General features: G+C 46.2%; 1 protein-coding gene and 3 non-coding genes across 8 annotated transcripts; all 4 read left to right on the forward strand.

Moving 5' to 3' along the window:
• The first annotated feature begins 2,460 nt into the window (after positions 1–2,460).
• Positions 2,461–17,556, forward strand: PABPC4 (poly(A) binding protein cytoplasmic 4). 5 transcript variants are annotated; one of them, XM_075114539.1, is made up of 15 exons: positions 2,461–3,327; positions 9,390–9,583; positions 9,901–10,016; positions 10,496–10,635; positions 10,905–10,999; positions 11,615–11,752; positions 12,396–12,491; positions 12,986–13,258; positions 13,525–13,612; positions 13,786–13,905; positions 14,474–14,601; positions 15,176–15,269; positions 15,386–15,516; positions 15,605–15,704; positions 17,207–17,556. In XM_075114539.1, exons 1-14 carry the CDS (start codon positions 3,135–3,137, stop codon positions 15,689–15,691), a joined length of 1,893 nt encoding a protein of 630 aa, XP_074970640.1. In that variant the 5' UTR covers positions 2,461–3,134; the 3' UTR covers positions 15,692–15,704; positions 17,207–17,556. The 5 variants fall into 5 exon arrangements, with proteins under 5 accessions (XP_074970640.1, XP_074970641.1, XP_074970644.1 ...); XM_075114541.1 differs by lacking the exon at positions 2,461–3,327 and adding an exon at positions 7,606–7,648; XM_075114540.1 differs by lacking the exon at positions 13,786–13,905 and having other exon boundaries at positions 2,791–3,327.
• LOC142066986 (small nucleolar RNA SNORA55) lies at positions 12,113–12,245 on the forward strand. The gene has a single exon (XR_012663856.1). It is a non-coding gene; the product is annotated as a small nucleolar RNA SNORA55 (small nucleolar RNA).
• Positions 12,758–12,890, forward strand: LOC142066985 (small nucleolar RNA SNORA55). Its single transcript, XR_012663855.1, has one exon. It is a non-coding gene; the product is annotated as a small nucleolar RNA SNORA55 (small nucleolar RNA).
• Positions 14,040–14,173, forward strand: LOC142066984 (small nucleolar RNA SNORA55). The gene has a single exon (XR_012663854.1). It is a non-coding gene; the product is annotated as a small nucleolar RNA SNORA55 (small nucleolar RNA).
• Positions 17,557–17,661: the final 105 nt, after the last annotated feature.

Raw genomic sequence — 17,661 nt, forward strand, 5'->3', positions numbered from 1 at the left:
CAGAGCGGCTTGGGAGGCGTCCAGGTGATGGATCTCACACCAGCATCATTGATGGGGCTGGACTGGTGAGGTGAAGACATTAAAAGATGTAACCTTTTCTCCAGGCTCTACTGAAGACCTTGAGAAGGTGAACTGGGAGGATCTTGGGCATCACTGGTCACCAGGAGCACTTGTGTGTTGAGGGTACCAGGAGCAGTGGGGTCCCTGGGTCAGTTTTGGGCGCTCGTGGGCAAAGGGTGCCCCCAGCCCATCAGTTTGTGTTGGCAGTGAAAAGGACCAAGGAGGACGCGGGACTGTAGTTGTTTGCATGGTGTCCCCTGGGGGGGGATGCAAATGTCAATACATATGTTTCAAATAAGAGCCATTCTCTATGTGGCCACAGCGGGTGCTTGCAGCCAAAGGGTGCTTTAATGTGGACACACATTCTTTGAGCTCTGCTGTGTTTTTACTTTAACTGTCAGAGCAGGAGCCACTCTGAACTCTTTCCACAGCAAGACACTCATCTCAGCCCGTGATTTCCCAGCTGAGGAGGTGCTGGGCTGTGGAGGACCGAGCCACGAAACAGTGGCAGGCGCCAGGTACAGTCCCACCACTATGTACCAGTGCTGCCTCCCAGCACTGGCAGCTGTTGGGAAGAAGATGATGAGTTCAGGAGGAGGATGATTTGTGGCTTTAGAAAATAACCTGGACTGAAAATATTGCAAAATATTACCATTTACTTTGCTGTTGTTACCTTTTATTCTGCTACCCTCGATTATTCCACTGTAACGAAGGGATAGGTATCATATCCCATTTTTATGATAACATTGTATCCCACTTTTAAAGCAAATTAAAGTCAATGTAATGTAGAATTGAAAAGTCACAGCAGACCAGCTACCAGCCTCTGGAGACTTTCTTAGTCCCCCTTAACAGGACATCCATGGTGCCTGGAGGTCAGTAATGAATCACTGAATCCCGCGCTGCTGTGTCCTCACGCTCTGCTGAAGATGCTGGAAATAGATAATTACGGGTCTCCCTGGAGCTGAATCTCATGAGCGTGAAGCTGTGGGACGGTGGAGGGGGGTGAATCCCTCTCTTGTCCCAGCGGCTTTCTTCTGCATTTGGAGTTGTTCAACCCTCACCCTGGGAAGAGGGGCTGACAGCTCCCTTCCATGGGGAGATGTCAAGGACGCTTGGTCCTGCTCCAGGGCGGCCCATGATGTGAGCTGGCACAGCGCCAGGGCTGCCACAGGAACTTGCACTTATTTGAGCAAAAATTATGCTCTATAGAGGAGGAGGCTGTGGGAACAGCTCCAGCTACGGCCACTCTTCATCTCACCACCAGTGACAACTCCAAAACCATAGCTTGGAGCAGCGAGAAAAATTAACCCAGAGGAATTATTCACTCTCCTGGTGCATTCCTCTGCTCATCCTGCTCCTTGCCCTGGTCCCAGCCCCACAGCACCACTTTCTCAGGGAGGCTCCCCTTGGCCCCTCATGTTTTGTGGTGGGATTGAGCTGCCCCACAAGACATATGCATGCAGAGGACGGGGGCGGGATGGAAAACAACCCCCAAAACACCCTTTCAAAGGGGTGTTGCTGTGGGCATGTGTCCCTGCCAGCTGCCTGCAAAGGATCAATCCGCCCTAAATCTGGCCCACTATTCCCGTGCAGGGACAAGACTTTGGTGTTGCTCAAGCCACTATGGGATCAGTGCATGGACTGAGGTGTGAGACTGCACCCAGGTGCCACCTTTCATGACAACCACATAGACTTGAAGGATTAGGAAGCTGTTGTGCTTATTTATTGGGTTGGCTGCTAGCTTGGGGACAGTGGACATCCCCGAGAGATGAGGGGTGGATGTTGTTGGGCAGCCTGAGGAAAACCAGGTCTTGCTGAGGAGCAGTGAGAAGCTGGGGTCTGAAGGGGAGCGCCTGGTGGTGTGGCACCAGCCCCTCCTGGCACACATTCATCATGAGGGGCCGGAACTGCCTCTGGGATTTGGGATTCCTGGTGATGGGAGCGGTTCAGGAAAAAAAAATGGAGGCCCAACTTGTCTTGGGGCATGTGAGGAGGCCGGAGCCAGGGCGATGGCAGCGCAATCCCGAGGGGCCGCGAGCCGCCATGTCCCCACTGAGGGTCGTCGACTGACGACCCCAAAATGGCGGGCGGGAGCCGGCGGCGGAGGACGCCCCCTCCCGCCCTCCTCAGGCCGGGCGGGCGGGCGGTCCTCCCCCCCGCTGGGGTCGCTGCAGCGGGCGGCGGTGGCGCGTCGGTCGGCGAGGGTCGCTCCCCGCCGGGCCTCGCCGCCTCCTCCTCCCCGCGGCACGGCGGCCCGCTCACGCCGCCGCGGCGGCTATAAAGGGCCGCCCGCCGCCCGCCGCTGCCTCTCCGCTCGCCGGGCCGCAGTGCGTGAGTCGGTGTCGGGCCCAGCGCCGCCCCGGGCCGGGACCGCGGGGCAGGGAGGGCACGGGGAAGCGCGGGGGCGCCGGGCGAGCGCGGCTGCGGCCCGCTCCCCCCGTCAGCCCGGCCGCCCCTCTCGGCGCGCCGCCACCGCCGCGTGTTATTTATTGCCCCGCTAGAGCCGATCGATTATCTATATACATCTATATAGGAAAGATATAAACCTAGCAGAGAAGATTTAATTTTAGAAGAAAGCTTCCGATAAGTATATATTGCAGAGAGGATTATTTTTCGTAATTTTTTTTAACCTCAGAAGATCCAACAGCTTCCGCTCTGGAGAACTGGGGCTAAATTAGATATTTAAAGCAAAATAAGGAAGTGGTTTGAGCGAGATCCAGGAGGGTTTTGCCCCAGAGCTGACAGGAGGAACGCTCAGGAGCTGGCGTATTAATTTTGGCTCTATATCTGACACCCGCTCTTCTGGGGGCTTAGCTTTGTTTTTTTGCTGATTTCCAGGCCTCTCCTCCTCCCTCAGCTGCTCCCTGTCCCGGGGCCTGGCGGAGCAGCTGTCCCCTGGACCCCCCGTTGCACCCTCCCTCCCAAGCTGTTTCTGCAGGTCCCTGCTTAGCGAGGCTTTTAAATAAGATTTTTGAGTTTCCCCCCAGTTTAAATATTTACGAAAAGCTTGACTTAAAGAAACCCCAAGAATAAAACCCTCTTAGTTCCTGGTGGGAGCGTGTGGTGGGTGGAAGATGAACACGGCCGCCAGCAGTTACCCGATGGCGTCACTGTATGTGGGTGACCTGCACCCCGATGTCACCGAGGCCATGCTTTATGAGAAGTTCAGCCCCGCTGGGCCCGTCCTCTCGATTCGGGTCTGCAGAGATATGATCACCCGCCGGTCCCTCGGGTATGCCTACGTCAACTTCCAGCAACCAGCAGATGGTAAGTGAGATATACAACCACATCTACAGGGTTTTTTAATTCACTTTTATTCACTTTTTTTCCACTAATCCATACTGCTGTTTATGTGCGTTGCCATGTAGCTGCCTACCAAAATGTTACAGTTACGGGGTAAGTAATCACTTGGTAGTGACTGAAGCGGGAATATTTTTTACTGCTTAGTGTCTAAAATACTCTGCAAATGCACTTCTTGGTAAAATCTTTGACAGACAGACCTATTTCTTTCTTACTGATATTGAACTTTGGAGACTTGGGTTTGTTCCAGCTTGCATAAGAGAATGATCTCCACTGTGTTCCCCTTCGTTCTCGTGTAGGTTTGGGCTATTTGTGTGGGTCTTCATGCAGTCAGTCCTAGCAGAAAAAGTTCGGAGCGGTCGGCCCTGGTTGCGTGCTCAGTTTGACTGGCTGAGCCTCTGGCTGCCCCCTTGCTCCACGTGAATATTTGGGAGATCTGGTGGACCGCAGGTTGCTGCATTTGTGCAAGCAGCCGGATGGGGCTCCCAGTCTGGGGGGTGGTATTCTTGTATTAATGGGAAAGAAGATCTGTTGTTCAATGCTTGGGAAACCATGTTGTCTCACATGCAGAAGCCAGGTTGATTTGCTCTTGCCAGACTTTATTTTTTTTCATACTTTAACTCGGCTCCTGCTCAAGTAGGTATTCCAGAGCTGAAGCATGTGAAAGATGGGACAGAAGAGGTCAGTTTGGAACATGTCTTTTCTGGAAGAAAAATGGGTCAGTGTTTTCTGTCCTAGTTTTCAGAGCCTTTTCTTGTTGACTGGTGCAAGTTTATTGCTCTGTGCTGTAACTTAGCAGTATCTATATGTGATAGAGACATCCAAAGTATAGATTAGAGCAAACACTTTCTCTTGAATTCAGAATCAATTCACAACAGCACAGACTTCAGCAGCAAGTAAACTTTCCTCTAGCCTGTGGTAGGTTATCCTGCTTTACGTTTTTACAGACAGCAGAAAGTGGTCTGTTTGTGCACAGGGTAGTATATTGACTTTGGATCAGAGTATTTGTTGTCTAGAACACAGAAGTGTCATTGCAAACTGGTATTCCTGCAAGCCAGCAGAGCCTCTGGGATTGAGCTCTTGGCTGGGATGTTTGGATTTTACATATTCTCTTGCGATTATGTGCCATCCTAGCTTCCATTTTCTCCCAGGTCAAAGTACCTTCCTCGTGTCCTTTTCTCAGGATGCCAACTGATCTGATGGAACACTTCTGATCCTTTCCCTTGCTAGGCTGATAAAAACCTGGCTTGCACCCCAGTGCATAATTTCTGATTCATGAAACTCCCAGAAGTGCTTTTGATGCAGACTAAGCAATGTATTTATGTTTTAAAACTTATCAGTGAGAAGGAAAACCTGAGAGCCTGTATATGTGATCCTCTCCTGCTCTGATGAACCTGCCTGCTCTGACTCCCTCTTACAAAACCACCTTGGTGCATTCATGTGCTGTACAACCAAAGGTACAGTTATCCAGACTCATCTGCCTGTGTCTAGGCTATGATCTAATTTTTTAGGATAAAAGAAATAAAAGCAAGCAGCAGAAATAAAGCAAAGAAGGAACTTGGAGCCTGGATTAGATGAAAGTTGGGGAGAAGGGGTGTAAAAGTGTAGATAAAGTTCTCTTGAAGTAGAGAAGACCTGTGTAATACGTATAGTTATGATGTTGAAAGGGAAGAGTGGCTAGTCACATGTGCTTGCTGTAGCAGAAAAGTTCTGCACCTCATACAATATGAAGACAGGTGGCCTTCCAGTATATTTCAAGGTAATCTTTTATGGTAATAAATAGTCAGGAATTCCGTGGGAGATTGCATCATTCTGGGCTCCTGGTGAGGCAGCAGACATTTTAGGAAGTCCCAGTACTTCAAGTGATACTTTGACAAAGTAAGTGGTGTCTTGTTACTGGTAGGTCTTAGAAGGTCAAGTGGTTTAAACCGAATCATCCAGTTGATATTGGGAAGGAGAAATACTCAAACTCCCCCTGCCCTCCTGAAGAGATCTCTTCTGAAATGCTCCTAACTTCTGTCTGGCAAACTGCAGCATGCGTTACTTTGCATAAGTAGAAAACAGCTGCTGTACTAAATGTTATGCAGCAAGAACATAAACAGATAATTTTGGAAGGGTGAGCCCATTGGTGGTGTGTTAAGGTCTTTCTGAAACAAGCACCTGAATATGAAGAATATAATTCTTATTGTCAAATGCAGAAATTTGGCTTTTGTTTTCAAGGTGGCAGTACTCTGTACTGCCTGCATGAGGGCTTTCCGAAAGAAGGAGGGATCTGTATTTTTGTCCAGGAATGCATAATCAGAAATGCATTTGGACTTCATTTTACTAAATCCGTGAGAAGATGGGGGGTGTTCTGTAGCACGGAAGGGATCTGTTTTGACTTACGCGTGGTAGTAGATGCTACAAAATACCATGTAAAAGTCATCAGGAAGCTTTGTGCCCTGAAAACTTTCAGGGATGTTCTTGTGGACATGTTAGTATGCTGGAAGAGGTAGCAGATATTAAAGTTGTTGATATATGATAGTTTGCATTTCCCTGGCACCTTTTGGGAAGGATTAGTGCTTCGTAAATCTGAAGAAAACAATGGTTTAATATATTTTTTTGGGAAATAAGACTCTTTCCATAAGGCTAGAGAAAGACCATAGAGCAAGTTAGGTCACCGGAACTCTTCCCCATTATGTGGGCCACCAGGAGATCACGCAGTCACATCGCGAACGTGCTCTGTACTTCCAGAGTTCCTGTGTCCGAATTGATTCAAAGCGTGCATTTTTCTTTACATGTTTGTCAGCTAATGGAGTCATGCTTGACCCTGGAAGGGGTTACTTTCTGGACATGCATTGTCTAACTGGTAGCCTGCTGCAGAGAGGTTATTTTTAGTGAAAATAAGCTCTGCTGTTTTCAGTTGCAGTTCTTTGGCGTAGTAACCAGTGAATGCTGAATACTGAATCTGTCATGCTGTAACAGGCAGATTAAGGAAACGCTTCAAAGTTCTGGCTAGTTCAGGCTCAGCTGTGGTCATTAATATTTATTCTTTTTAACTGTGAAGAGAAAGAAAACAAACTCATTTCATTTGAAAGAAAAGCTGAATTTCCCTTTTCATGTGTTCCTCATGCAATTTAATTGCATTCCAGGGTTTCATAACATTGACAACAGTCATGACTTGACAACTTGGATAATGAAGCAGAGAAACTTTATTATGGCTATAGAGATAAGCTGTTCTGGAAGTACAGTGAAAACAGAAAGTTTCCCAAGCCAAGAAGGAACCCCAAGCTGGGATTAGATAAGTGTGTCTGAAGAAAAGTGTAGAAGAGTGTAGATAAACTTTTTGTCTCTTCTCTTAAAGAGAAGACAATGTAAGAGAAGACCTGTGTAACATAAATGCAGGTGTGAAGCTACAAGGGAAGAGCAGTTACTTATATATGCTTCATTGCCAACAGCATTTTATTCTGACTTCAGCAATCGAGGGATTTAAGTCTGTTCTGTATGCCACCTCTCTTTTCTTAAAAAAAGAAGTGGTTAAATTTGTTCTATGTGCTTTTGTTGTTGGGTCTTTTTTGCTTGGTGATGTAAGCGAGAGCCCGGAGGTTTGCAGGGCAGCCATCTTTGCAGACTAAAACTCCTTGTGCAGAGTTTCTTATGGGTGAATCTTGGTGTGTGTGTGTGGTTATCTGTCTTTATGCTGTTCAACCACAGCTGCTAATTCCAGCATTGTGTTAGCTCCGCATCAGGGAGACTGTAAGGGAGATTAATTACTTTGAGGCCTAAGGCAAGCTGCAAAGGGTGTTCGTATGCTTTCCCTATCCAGAAGGCTATGGAAGAGGAATGAAGAGGAAGCATGAAAGGGGTTAAGAGTTTGTATAATGTTATATATGAGTTGCAGTTGAATCTGCTGGAAGGATGACAGGAACCAGTGGGAGAGAAACAGATACAGGAACTGAAATGGCTGAAGCTTTGTGGCTTAAATAGAAGAAAACGAGAAGGTGTTTGTTCAGTTTAAGGAAATGAATCAGATGTGCCTAGTCTGAGACATTCACATAACTAATGCTGATTCTTTACAGGTTTTCTTAGGTACTGGTGTAATGCGATTGCATTTCCACATGTGGGTATGGCAGACCTTCCTCAAATCAGCGAATCCATCTAGGGCTTTCTTATACCACTGCTCACAAGAAGTATCTGAGTGGATTTCAAGCAGAGTATAATAATAGACTGGAATACTGGCAAGCTACTGGAAGAACAGTGCAATAGTATCTGCTTAAGTATATGCTTAGGAAGCTTGAAAGAACTGGGAGTAAGTTCATAACTAGTCTGTATCTCGGTAGCTGCTGCAGAGTGTTTCACAGTTCCCTCTGGTTTCATACCACTGCTTCATCTGCTTGTCACCTTTCAGCAGGAGCCCTGTTTCTGCTGCAAATGGTGTATACAACTAGTTTGTGTCCTTGCCAACACATACTTCTGGAAGACCTCTCCCTGCTATAAATACACACTGCCAAATTTGACAAGCTGGACCAAGTCGCCTGCTGAAGTGCCTTTTGGGTATGGGCTGCAGGGAAGAAACTCAGTTACATTGATTCAGAGTAGCAGCTCAGGAATCATTTTATCATGGCAGTTAATTGCATTTAACACCTTTGACTAAACAGAGCTAGTGGAGTTATAGCAAGTACAATTTTCCTCCCTACATTTTGTTTTTGCAAGCCTGACTACTTCAGGAATGAAGTCCATCAGAGCTTGTTTACCAGCTGGGGGTACGTGTGTGAAGAACTAGGAAGAATAGTGACAGCACCACTTCAATTCAAAAAGCAACAACAACAAAAAAACATTTTCAAAACACATGAAAAATTCTGTGAAATTTCCATGCAGTAGTTGAAACTGACTTTGGGGGTAGGGACGCATTTTGTAGGCAATGTCTCACTGGAGTTCCTAGTGATAGTTCCATGAAATGCTGCGTTGTTACTCTGGTTGCATTAGCAGTCAGTCACATGAAAGGAGAAGGTGTTCGAATTGGCATTTTCCTTGAATTTGCTGCTCCTGAGATCTGATCAGCAAGTATCACTGGGTGAAGGTGGCCTGGAAGAATTGAGACAAACCAATTTGGAAAACTTGGGTTCTGCCCTGTCAATATTCCTCAGTTTTTAATGCCTGTCTATTCCTGTCTCTCCCTGCTTCATGCTGGGAATCAACGGTCTGTCTTTTTCTCTGCGCACTCCATGCTGGGAGTGTTTTCTGGCACAGAAGAGTCCCAAGCATCTCAATTTTATGAACAAGATCCTAATGTGTGTACGTAATGATCCTTTTAATATATCAGTAGGTAGCAGAAATAGAATCATGGAGGGGGGTTTCATTGTAGGTTAGAATGGCAGTGCTGGGGTTTAGAGTTTAGATAAACACTTCCCTGTTAATCAGATCAGGTATATGGACTTACTTTTCCAGAGTTTTTTCCACTCTTGCTGTCATCTTTAGATTGAACAACTTGGGAGTCATTTTTTGGGCACATAAGTTATAGAGGCTGACTCGTGTCGTCTTCTCAGCCAGCCACGTGTCCGTGCATGTTTTCCCTGACCTGACAGGGAGATGATCCTTTTCTCTTAATAGAAATGAGTACAGATAGATATGAACTTCATGAAAAGCAAACAAGCCAAGCAGTCATTTTTGTTACTTCCTTTTTTCCCCAGGGTTTCGTATATTTCCTTTCCTCCTTTGGGTGCAGCAATTTACCTTTATAATCATTAAGAACGTAACTAATAAATCCCAGGCATTTTGATGTTCATTTTGCTGTGGTTATTAAAACATTACTATCACATAAATTTAAAATAGTCTATTAAACCTATTATATATTTAAACATGTCTAGTGACTGTGCTGCAAAGACCTCCCTTGAAACATTGACTTAAAAAGTCATCGAAATTGGCTGCCCGTGATATTGCCCCAAATGTCTCCATGAGCTGAGTAAAATTCAGTGAAAACAACCACCCACATGGTGGAAACCTTTATTCTTTAACAAACCACAGAAATCTGTTCTTGACTTCTCTTGCAGCTGAGCGTGCTCTAGATACCATGAATTTTGATGTGATCAAAGGAAAACCCATTCGCATCATGTGGTCTCAGAGGGACCCCTCCTTGAGGAAGTCAGGGGTTGGGAATGTCTTCATTAAGAACCTGGACAAATCCATTGATAACAAGGCACTTTATGACACATTCTCAGCGTTTGGGAATATTTTGTCCTGCAAGGTGAGATGTGGTTACTTTGTCCAATTTTGTTATAGTGGTGACATGATCAGACATCTCCAACGTAGGAGACAATAGGGACATCTGTCGCCAAGTGAGGAGCGGAGTCTCTAAAATGCAGAGTTGACCAAAAGGTCAGGGATTGCTGAAGTTATGTCAGATTTGGTCATGAAGCGTGCAAGTCTGAAACACAGATAACATCTTCCTAGCGCTGGCCCTTGGCAGTAACCTGTTTTCGTGTGCTAGCTTTGTATCTGAGCATGACAGAGGAGAAAATGTGTTCAGAGAGCTGACATTTTGTTTTCCTTTCACCTGTCTAGGTGGTGTGTGATGAGAATGGCTCTAAGGGCTACGCATTTGTGCACTTTGAGACCCAGGATGCTGCAGATAGAGCCATCGAGAAGATGAACGGCATGCTGCTAAACGACCGCAAAGTGTGAGTGTCACAGCCAGAAGCAGCAACGATCGCATGAACCGTGATGCATCTCGGTATTAACAGGGACACACAAGGCACTGGTTCTCCTGGCCCAAGCCTTGGTCTGCTACCTCTCCACTACAGGGCTGGTGAGTGACCCTGCCCAAGCCATGGCCTGCTATCCCTCCATTACAGGGCTGGTGGGTTTCCCTAACCAAGCCTTGATTTGTTACCTCTCCGCTAGCGGGCTGGGGTGGGTTTCTGTGGCCAGTACTCTCTCCACTGCAGAGCTGTGTGGGCGTCCTTGTCCAACTCTCTCTGCCATAGGACAGGTGATTTTTCTGGTTGGTCTGTGGCCTGTTTGTCCTTCTCCTGTCACCTCTTCTTGTCCACATTTCCAGCTCCTACTACACACATTTTTTTGCCTCACTGCAAGTCACACATGGTTTTTCCACTCTTGAAAACAAGCTGCTTATTGGGATTTTCATTCTTTCTTACAGATTTGTTGGGAGATTCAAGTCTCGTAAAGAGAGGGAGGCTGAATTGGGAGCCAAGGCAAAGGAATTCACCAATGTTTATATTAAAAACTTTGGGGATGACATGGATGATGAAAGACTAAAGGAGCTCTTCAGCAAATATGGTAAATACAGAAACACTTTTAATGAGGCTGGGAATGTCATGACCCGTGGTAGTTTAACAGTGCTGCTACCATCTGTATAGCTCTATGTGGGTCGCTTTGAGGCTGAGGAATACAAGGAGTTGAAGTGCGGCTAGTAGTTGTACCAAATGTTGGACAGGAGGCAGAGGCTGACCAGCAGATGAGAGAGAGAAGGCTGGGGCTGTTACATGGAGTTTAATAGTCTTGAAAGAGTTTTATGATATCTTACCAACCTTGTTCCTTGGTAACAGGTAAAACTCTGAGTGTTAAAGTGATGACAGACCCCACTGGAAAATCAAAAGGCTTTGGCTTTGTAAGCTTTGAAAAGCATGAAGATGCTAACAAGGTATGACTGCTTATTAATGCTGCTTGGGTATCTTCAGAGAAGAGAAACTTCCTTGGTTTATCGTAGGGTCCTGTAACTAAAATGAGAAAAAATTCTGCCTTGGTCATAACCTCCTGTGGACGTGGGGACTTCACAACCTTTTGCACCTTACTAGCTTGACATTTAAGGGTAACTTGGCATTTCTCCAGACTACTAGCTCCACACAGAATGCAGTGGTATCATCAAGGTGTTAATTGTTGACGAAATACTACAATGCAGGGCTTCAGGAGGAGGAAGGCATCTAGAGTGAGAACACTGCTTAGAAATGGTTTTATCTAAGCAGAATGCTTGTTAAAATTTGGCCTTACTTACAAGAAGGGGTGGGGCTAAGTTCACAAGTTGCTGTTAGTCCAGCATTTACAGTGGTGTTGTCAGCATGGTCTCTCCTGATAACTTCAGTTTCTCTTTACTTAGCCTGTTCTACACGGAAGAAGTGCAAAGGTAACGTGGCAACCTTTTGGTTTATTGGCTAACAGGCAGGGATATGATGTGGGCTTTGGACAGTCCTGTTCTTTACAGGATCAGGTGCTGTCTTGTTTCAGCAGTTGACAGTTTCCTCTTGAACCCCCTCTCCAGGCAGTAGAAGAAATGAATGGAAAGGATATCAATGGGAAAATGGTATTTGTAGGCCGAGCACAGAAGAAGGTCGAGCGCCAGGCAGAGCTGAAAAGGAAGTTTGAACAGCTAAAACAAGAGAGACTCAGCCGGTACCAGGTGAATAATCTGTTCCTTTTCTGAATTTAAGCACCATTCTCAGTCTACTGGCAGACTTGACTGATTACTTTGTCAGTTCCTTTCATTGTCCTGTGACATATCCTGGGAGTTAAAATGTAAAGGCATTTTACTGGCATTTACTGGGAATTAAAATGTAAAGGCATTTACCACTCTGGTATTTAGGGGCAAAGGGGCCATCAGGACCTAGTCTTGGCGATGAAATGTTTAGGACAACATGAGAAAACAGTCATGCAGTCCCCTTTATTTCCAAATGGGGATTTTCTAGAAGGATGGAAGGAGGCAGCATAACCCTATGCTGTTATCTCTAATTTATGACAAAGCTGGGTAATGCCAGAGATCGCATCTGAATCTTTCCCATTCCTTGCAGTGTAGTGCTGGTCTGGGGATACATGATGCAACAGGAAAGCAGAAGAAATCCAGACAAGCTCCCTTTTGCCACAGTGGGACTTGTCTCTACGCCTTTGCAACATTTATTGCTTTCAGCTTTGGGTGGTAGGAAAGGAACATTATGCTAAATTAAGAGTTTTCAGACAAATTGCAGCTCTGGCAGATGGATGCTAACAGTCGATGTGCTCAACATTTTTTTAACGTTATGAATGTCTTATTGTTCTCTCCCTTCTAGGGTGTTAACCTATACATTAAAAACCTAGATGACACTATAGATGATGAAAAACTGAGGAAGGAGTTTTCACCTTTTGGGTCAATAACAAGTGCCAAGGTATCGTGGGGTTTGGGGATATTTGGACTTTAAAGCGTGAAGGAGGAACTCCTATCGACATGGATTGAAGGGCAGTTCTTACATGCTGTGGTCCTGAGAACATCTTGACTAGTAAATACACACATTTCTTTGGGTCTCAGTGGGATTTTACTGAAAACTTGCTTCGTTCCCTCATGAAAAGGGGAGGCAGGAAGAGGCAGACATGCTTGTTTGAGGTGACTCCCAATAAGCATGAAGTGGCATGTCTCTACATGCGTTTAGAAGCTGCACCAAATCTTTCCCATTCCTTCCTGTGCAGTGTGGGCCTGGGGACACATGGTGCTTACAGAAAAGCAGAGTAAATCCAGACAGGTGACTTCTCATTCCTCGAGTACCTGTCTCTACACCTCTGCAACAGTTATGTACTACCTGCCTGAAATCTGACACTTAAAAGATATGGATTCTTAGGCTAAGTTTTTGTATGGTACTCCACTAGCAATTGATCTTTACTGCAGGTGATGCTGGAAGATGGACGGAGCAAAGGGTTTGGCTTTGTCTGCTTTTCCTCTCCAGAGGAAGCTACGAAAGCAGTGACAGAGATGAATGGGCGAATTGTGGGCTCAAAGCCGTTGTATGTTGCCCTTGCACAAAGGAAAGAAGAGCGAAAGGCCCATCTAACTAATCAGTACATGCAACGCATTGCTGGGATGAGAGCCTTGCCTGCCAACACAATTATTAATCAGTTCCAGCCTGCTGCTGGGGGATATTTCATGCCTGCTGTGCCCCAGGTAAGCTGAGCTAGTGTGGTTTTTTTAACCTGTTTTGGAGCTTTGATGGTTCAGCTGCAATAATCTCATTGAGCCTTTCTTATGCCTACAAGCAAATAACTCCTAATGAGGGGTGCAGTCAGTGGAGTTAATTCTGTGACTTGCCAGTTTCCTGTTCTCGAAGTGAATTGAGCGTCAAATCCTGGCAACAACTGCCAAAACAGGTTGTAAACAATGTTTGTTACTCACTTAGATGTTGCCTCTGAGCTTGTCTGATCTTTTTTCAGGCGCAGAGCAGACCCACTTACTATGCACCCAATCAGATGACGCAGATGAGACCCAACCCACGCTGGCAGCAAGGAGGAAGACCTCAAGGTGAGTGTGCTGGAGATGCTATTTTGGTTGTATGACCCTCTTGGCCGTACTTTCCAATGAGAACAACGCATGCTTTCCTTTCCATGCACAACCCCAACCTGCTTTCTGTAGCTGACTGTCCTGACTTGCCAATCAGTTCTGTTTTGAGGATTTCCCCTGATTTCTTCCATTAGGCTTCCAGGGAATGCCAAATGCCATGCGCCAGTCTGGACCACGGCCAGCACTGCGCCATGTGGCCCCTGCCGGCAATGCTCCGGCCGCTCGTGGCCTCCCTGCCGCTGCCCAGCGAGTTGGTAAGGTGTCTGCCTCCCAGGCTCTTCCCCTTGTCTGTGAGGGAGGAGGATGCTATTGAGACTTGACTTCTACTTCCAAAGATGGTTGTCAGATACAGATAACCAAAGGCCACCTGGAGCAAGGGGCAGAGACAGCACCTGAATCTTTTCCTATTCCTTGCTGTGCAGTGCAGGTCTGGGGACAGTTGGTGCCACAGCACAGCAGTGGAAATCCAGATGGGTTGCTTTCCACTGGTTTGGAACTCATCTCTACACCTCTGCAACATTTACCACTCATTAAAAAAAAGGCTCCATAGGTTATGGATATTGTTTTCAGAGTAGAGCAACCAAATTCACTTTGTTCTAGTGAATAACTAGAAAATACCTTAACCATGGATTCCACATCCTGCATTTTAGTTTTAGGGAGAATAGCCCATTCCTAAAGTAGCCAGTTGTCTTTTGGAGACCAGTTTCTAAAGAGGTATTAGACTGTGCAGAGCGTAGTTTGAATTCAGCAGTTGATATCAGACATCGCAAATTGCCTGCATGTTGCTACAGGTGTTTACAGTTCTGTTCTCTTCTTTTGCAGGCGTTGGCGCTGCAGCGCAGAATTTAGCTCCTCGTCCGCCTGTAGCTGCCCCCGCTCCCAGAGCGGTTCCTCCTTATAAATATGCCTCAAGTGTCCGCAGCCCACACCCAGCTGTACAGCCTTTGCAGGTAACGCAAGGGTCTGGGCTGTGAAGTCCCTGCAGTTGCTGCAGTCCAACAGGCTTTACGTGCAACTGAAGTGTTTTTACAGAAACTTAAAGCTACTTTTGTATAGCCCAGACAGACATTGTAATTTGGAATTTAAAAACCTGGCAGTTGTACCTTTGCCAGGGGCGACCTAGTTGGTTTATCTGTCTTGTAATTGTGAGCTCTTTTTTACCCACATTTGCACTAAGGATATTTTTCTTGGTTCTTTGCTTTCCCGTTTTGCAAAATGCACTGTAAAAAAAGCAGGCATGGATGTCACTCTTTCTCAGTTGCGATATTTGTCTCAATGTTTGATCCTGTTTTTGTAAGGTGTTTACAGTGCCTCTGTGTGTGTCATTAGGGGGTTTTGAGTTCAGGACAAGGAGGGAGCATGTCTGTGAACCAAGGGCACCTCACCTGTCCTTTTCTGAAACTTAAATCTGCTCTAGGCTTGACAAAGATTGTGTTGTAGAAGGAGGGACTATCTTATTGTCTCTACATATGAAGCAATCAGCCTAGTATCTATTTCAGAGCCCTCATGTCTGCCCTTCTATAGGCACCTCAGCCTGCAGTACATGTGCAGGGACAGGAACCACTAACGGCCTCTATGCTGGCTGCTGCCCCTCCCCAGGAGCAGAAGCAGATGCTGGGTAAGTGAAACTCTGCTCTACAGATCACGTTTTACTTTGGAAATCCCCTCAGGTTTCAAAGATGACTCTTAAATTGAAACTTGGCTGTCTGGAATCTTTTTTTTTCTTTTACCCAGGAGAACGCTTGTTCCCTCTGATTCAAGCTATGCACCCCAGCCTTGCAGGGAAGATCACAGGAATGCTGCTAGAGATTGACAACTCAGAGCTGCTGCACATGCTAGAGTCTCCAGAGTCCCTCCGGTCAAAGGTAAACCGGCCTGTTCCTTTAGATGGGGTGGACTATGGGAGGCTTTGGTCAAGAGAACGGGTCTCACTGGATAACTTGTCTCCCACAGGTAGAGGAGGCTGTTGCGGTGTTGCAGGCTCATCAAGCCAAGAAAGAAGCTGCCCAGAAGGTGGGCGTGGTTGCTGCTACCTCTTAAACCAGGAAGACTGGTGAGTGTCCTTAGCATCACTTAAAAGCTTCCAGAATCAGAGTAAAGAAAGCATGATTGTTAGTGAATGTAGCCAGCCTGGAGGCCTGTGTAGGTCCGGGGGCAGCACTCATCTGCCTTTAGACCCTAACACCCTTTCTCCCAACAGAATCCTTATTGTAGAAGCTTTAGAAATATTCTTCAGAAATCTTATTGTAATTAAGCACCAGAAAGATGTTGCCTAAGTCCCTGAAGTGTTCGAGCAGTTGATATGTCAAGGAAGGAATAACATATTGAGATGAGTCTTGTGAAACCGCTAATCTGGGACATAAAATGAGAGACACAAGATGTTCTAGTGACTTTGAGGCTAAATAGACTATAAATGCCCATCCCAATCATCTCCCTACAGTATATATTAAAGTGCTGGTGTTGGGAATGTCATTTCACTGCATACATCTCTCCAAGCAAATTATGTCTCCTGTGTTTGGAGCTGGCTCTTGTTATCTTCTGAATAAGGTTTTTGATTCTTCAAATGCCTCTTCTTGTTTTTGATGATCCCTTTTTCTGTGGGTTGTCTGGAGCTCTCATCTTCAGTACTTTCTGTGAAGCTGTTACGGTCAGATGTCACAACTCACAATGGTGAAGAATGATGAAGGGTGCTTATATTTTCATAGAATCATTAAGGTTGGAAAAGACCTCTAGGTCTAAGTCCAACCCCCAACCCAACACCCCCAGGCCTCCTAAACCATGGCCCCAAGTGCAACAGCTACACCATGTTTCAACCCCACCAGGGACAGTGACTCCCCCACCTCTCTGGGCAGCCTGTGCCAGGGCCTGACCGCTCTTGTCAGGAAAGAAATTTTTCCTAATACCCAATCTAAACCTCCCCTGATGCAGCTTGAGGCCATTTCCTGAACAGTATTTGAGGTAGGGCCTCACCAGGGCCGAGCACAGGGGCCCCATCCCTGCCCGGCTCCTGCTGGCCACACCAGTGCTGACACAAGCCCGGGGGCTGGTGGCCTCCTTGGCCACCTGGGCACTGCTGGCTCATGCCCAGCTGGCTGTCAGCCAGCACCCCCAGGGCCTTCTCCACCGGGCACTTCCCAGCCCCTCTGCCCCAGGCCTGGAGCATTTGTTGCCTGGGGTTGGTGTGACCCAAGTGCAGGACTGGGCACTTGGCCTTGTTAAACCTCACACAGCTGACCTCAATCCAGCCTGTCCAGGTCCCTCTGCAGAGCCTTCCTGCCCACACAGATCAACACTCCCCAGTTTGGTGTCATTTGCAAACTTACTGAGGGTGCACTCAGTCCCCTCATCCGTGTATTTCTCGGTGGCTCCGGTCACTGGCTTCTTTGCTCAAGAGTTTGCGTTTCTTGTCAGATGATCAGAATGGATATTACCCACAACTGTTACAGCTTCTTGTGATTTATACTGGAGTCCTTATGGTTTGCAGCGCTGGGAAGTTCACTAGCCTGGAGCAAGGTGTGCTGTGTGTAGGTAACTTGTCATCATCTTTTCCTCTAGGATGCAAAGAAGCCAAATAGCCCCTACATAGACATCAGCTCAAGATGTTTGAAGAATCTTCACTGTCCTGCAGATCTCAATGCCATGCATCATATCACATAGTTATATTGCATTTTGTAAATTAATCTTTAAGATCTTATTTAAAATGCCAACTCTGAAGCTCTAGATTTCCAAAACCAGAATTGGCCTTGCAAGCTTTTCCTTTATGGTGAGAACAAAGCTACCCTTTGTGTCTTCTAAGCAGGACACTGAGGATTTTGGGTTGAAAGTATTTTGTGGTTTTGGTTTTAACTTGAACAATCCAGTTTGGAAAGTCTGGAAAGCATTTATCAATAAAGGAATAAAAAGTTTCACTGTGTGTGTCATTTTTTTTCCCCTCTAGATTTGATAAGTAAATGTGATGTGGCTTAGTAAAATTAAACTGGCAGGCAGTTGCCGTATGATTGATACATTAA

This window comes from Phalacrocorax aristotelis, chromosome 20 (genome assembly GCF_949628215.1).
Source record: "Phalacrocorax aristotelis chromosome 20, bGulAri2.1, whole genome shotgun sequence".
NCBI lineage: Eukaryota > Metazoa > Chordata > Aves > Suliformes > Phalacrocoracidae > Phalacrocorax > Phalacrocorax aristotelis.

Excerpts from the sequence above, each read along its gene's own strand:
- PABPC4 (XM_075114543.1), top strand. The coding sequence starts at position 3,135 with ATGAACACGGCCGCCAGCAGTTACCCGATGGCGTCACTGTATGTGGGT. Across the intron at positions 10,636-10,904 it reads GGAGCTCTTCAGCAAATATG|GTAAAACTCTGAGTGTTAAA; the intron begins GTAAATACAGAA and ends CCTTGGTAACAG. Across the intron at positions 14,602-15,175 it reads CAGCTGTACAGCCTTTGCAG|GCACCTCAGCCTGCAGTACA; the intron begins GTAACGCAAGGG and ends GCCCTTCTATAG.